This window comes from Condylostylus longicornis, unplaced genomic scaffold (assembly GCF_029603195.1).
Source record: "Condylostylus longicornis isolate FDR11 unplaced genomic scaffold, ASM2960319v2 ptg000316l, whole genome shotgun sequence".
Classification (NCBI taxonomy): Eukaryota; Metazoa; Arthropoda; class Insecta; order Diptera; family Dolichopodidae; genus Condylostylus; species Condylostylus longicornis.
This window is the reverse complement of record NW_026578279.1, coordinates 15,033-17,529: the sequence shown is the minus strand read 5'-3', so window position 1 is coordinate 17,529 and position 2,497 is coordinate 15,033. Positions and strand designations below refer to the sequence as shown.

At 45.9% G+C, this 2,497-nt stretch overlaps 1 protein-coding gene across 1 annotated transcript; it reads right to left on the bottom strand.

The window, feature by feature from the left end:
- Positions 1-752: 752 nt before the first annotated feature.
- LOC129616895 (mesocentin-like) lies at positions 753-2,124 on the bottom strand. Its single transcript, XM_055532402.1, has 5 exons — positions 2,003-2,124; positions 1,487-1,684; positions 1,244-1,441; positions 1,001-1,198; positions 753-954 (listed from the first exon to the last, which is right to left on the bottom strand). The coding sequence occupies exons 1-5, from the start codon at positions 2,122-2,124 to the stop codon at positions 753-755; spliced, it is 918 nt and encodes a 305-aa protein (XP_055388377.1).
- Positions 2,125-2,497: the final 373 nt, after the last annotated feature.

The following is a 2,497-nucleotide window of genomic DNA, read 5'->3' as shown; positions in this document are numbered from 1 at the left end:
TTCGTTGTTGGAGCTTGAAAGTGCATTCCCAATAGTCCATATAAACAGTTTGGAACGGCCCAGGCACCGGGTGGGTTCGAAAATGGCCTTGTAGCTTTTCTAAGCCAACGTGAGTGGTCTGGCAGCGGAGGCAAGATGGGCCTTTCTTAATTGAGATTCTATTTAGTGGTGCTTTCTATGATTGGATTGTTCTGTTCTAGAAAGGGCTGATAAATCAAAGATTGCCAAAATTGTGGAGATGGAACAGAGAAAGAGATACAAGAACCGCCTCACTCAATGTCACTCAATACGGTGTTCTCTCTCACTCTCACTGAATAGAATGTTCGCTCACTCCAACTTCCCTAATCTCTCTCATCTCCACTGACTCTCAGCTCTTCCCGTCACCAATTTTCCACGACAACGATAACAGAATGTTGTGCGGATGGAAGTCAAACGCTAAAGCTTTTTATCCCGTCGTTTGCACGAAAAAATCTTCCAAAATCTCAATACCATTTTTTCGCCACTGGGTCCCAAAATACGTGCTCTTTCGGCCAGTTGGGAGTTGGATAAGGGGGAAGCCTCGAAACAGGACAAATCTCGACGGTATGGGTGACGTAATTCTTGCGATAATTTGTCCTAAAAAAATTGTAAGGAGGATCCTTTCAACTAGCTAACGTACGCAAAATCGCGATTCTCCGGCGTTGAACGGTAGAAGAGGTGCGCAGGAATCTGCCCCCTACGAAAAAAATAAGAAAACCAAAAATTGGGGGAGCTTACTCTTGGGGCATCCCATGTTTCTCAATGTATTCCTTCCAAGCTTTAGGATCCACACCAATTGGGACACCATCTGGCCCAAATTCAATTCCTGGACCTTTTCCGTCTATCGGCTTTGGGGTATATTTTGCTCGATGTTCTGTTGCAAAGTCTCTATTATCTGGTACTGATCGATAGAATAGATGCGGCGGAATTTGGCCACTAAGACGACAGTAAATAAGACAAAGAGAAACCATGTAGAACTCACTCAGGAGGGACTCCATGCTTAGCAATGTATTCCTTCCAAGCTTTAGGATCCACACCAATAGGAACCCCATCTGGCCCAAATTCAATTCCATGACCCTTACCATCTATTAGCTTGGGTTTATATTCGGCTCGATGCTCTGTTGCAAAGTCTCTGTTGTCTGGTGTCGATTGGTAAAATAGGTGCGGCGGAATTTGGCCACTAAGACGACAGTAAATAAGACAAAGAGAACCATGTGATACTCACTCAGGAGGGATTCCATGCTTAGCAATGTATTCCTTCCAAGCTTTAGGATCCACACCAATTGGGACACCATCTGGCCCAAATTCAATTCCTTGACCTTTTCCGTCTATCGGCTTTGGGGTATATTTTGCTCGATGTTCTGTTGCAAAGTCTCTATTATCTGGTACTGATCGATAGAATAGATGCGGCGGAATTTGGCCACTAAGACGACAGTAAATAAGACAAAGAGAACCATGTGATACTCACTCAGGAGGGATTCCATGCTTAGCAATGTATTCCTTCCAAGCTTTAGGATCCACACCAATTGGGACACCATCTGGCCCAAATTCAATTCCTTGACCTTTACCATCTAGTGGCTTAGGTTTGTATTCTGCTCGGTGCTCAGTCGCGAAGTCTCTGTTGTCTGGGACAGACCGATAAAATAGATGTGCTGGTATTTGACCCCTGCAACAAATGAGCCTCGACTCTTTTTGGGACTTGACGAAAACTCACGGTGGGGGAGTCCCATGTTTCGCAATATACTCTCTCCAGGCAGCAGGATCGACTCCCGCTGGGATCCCATCTTGTCCATATTGGGACTGGGGCCCGGCAGAACTCAGGTCATGGGCCTTGTATGTCGTTCGGTAGACTGTGTCACCGACAAACGGCGTCATCGGTCGTGATGGTTCGCACTGATGCGCGTCGCATGCGCAGAGCTCGTCCACACACAATCCAGCTCTGAAAAATAATCGCTTGAGATCAACCAGTCGGTCATCTTCTCACTTTGAGGGGGCTTCTGTTCTGTGTTTTTCATCTTCTGGCTTCAACACAAGCCGTCGTACTGGAACGCTCCCAGCTGGCGCGGATTTCCACGACGCGTCAGGCTGTTCATCGGCCAGCGCCATTCCTTTATAGTTCGAAAAAGGCGAGGCATGCGGGGCCTTCTTACTGAACTGGATCGTCATCCGATACTATGGATCGTTTGGTGAAACACTTGTATAGAAAATCAAACAGAAATCAGAAATTTTATAATGAACGATTTCCCCCGAAACTCTTTTCTGTTTGCATGCGGACAGTGCCGCTGGAGGAACGCAATCTCTATGTAAAAATGGGATGAACATAGATAAACATCCATGGGGAAATAATTATAGAAAAACATTTATGGGGGAGATACGCATCCAAAATAGTGCATCACCTGATGGTGAGGGAATCATTCGCGCATCCACAAAGTTGGTGGACCTGAGCAAAGAAAAATGTGAATTTGTGGAGAGAGGTGAA

What these genes read in the sequence shown, in the direction of transcription:
- LOC129616895 (XM_055532402.1), bottom strand. Translation starts at nt 2,124, where the DNA reads ATGGCGCTGGCCGATGAACAGCCTGACGCGTCGTGGAAATCCGCGCCA. An exon ending in AGAACAGAAGCCCCCTCAAA is followed by an intron (nt 1,685 to 2,002) that starts GTGAGAAGATGA and finishes CATTTGTTGCAG; the next exon opens with GGGTCAAATACCAGCACATC. An exon ending in AAGCATGGAGTCCCTCCTGA is followed by an intron (nt 955 to 1,000) that starts GTGAGTTCTACA and finishes CTGTCGTCTTAG; the next exon opens with TGGCCAAATTCCGCCGCATC.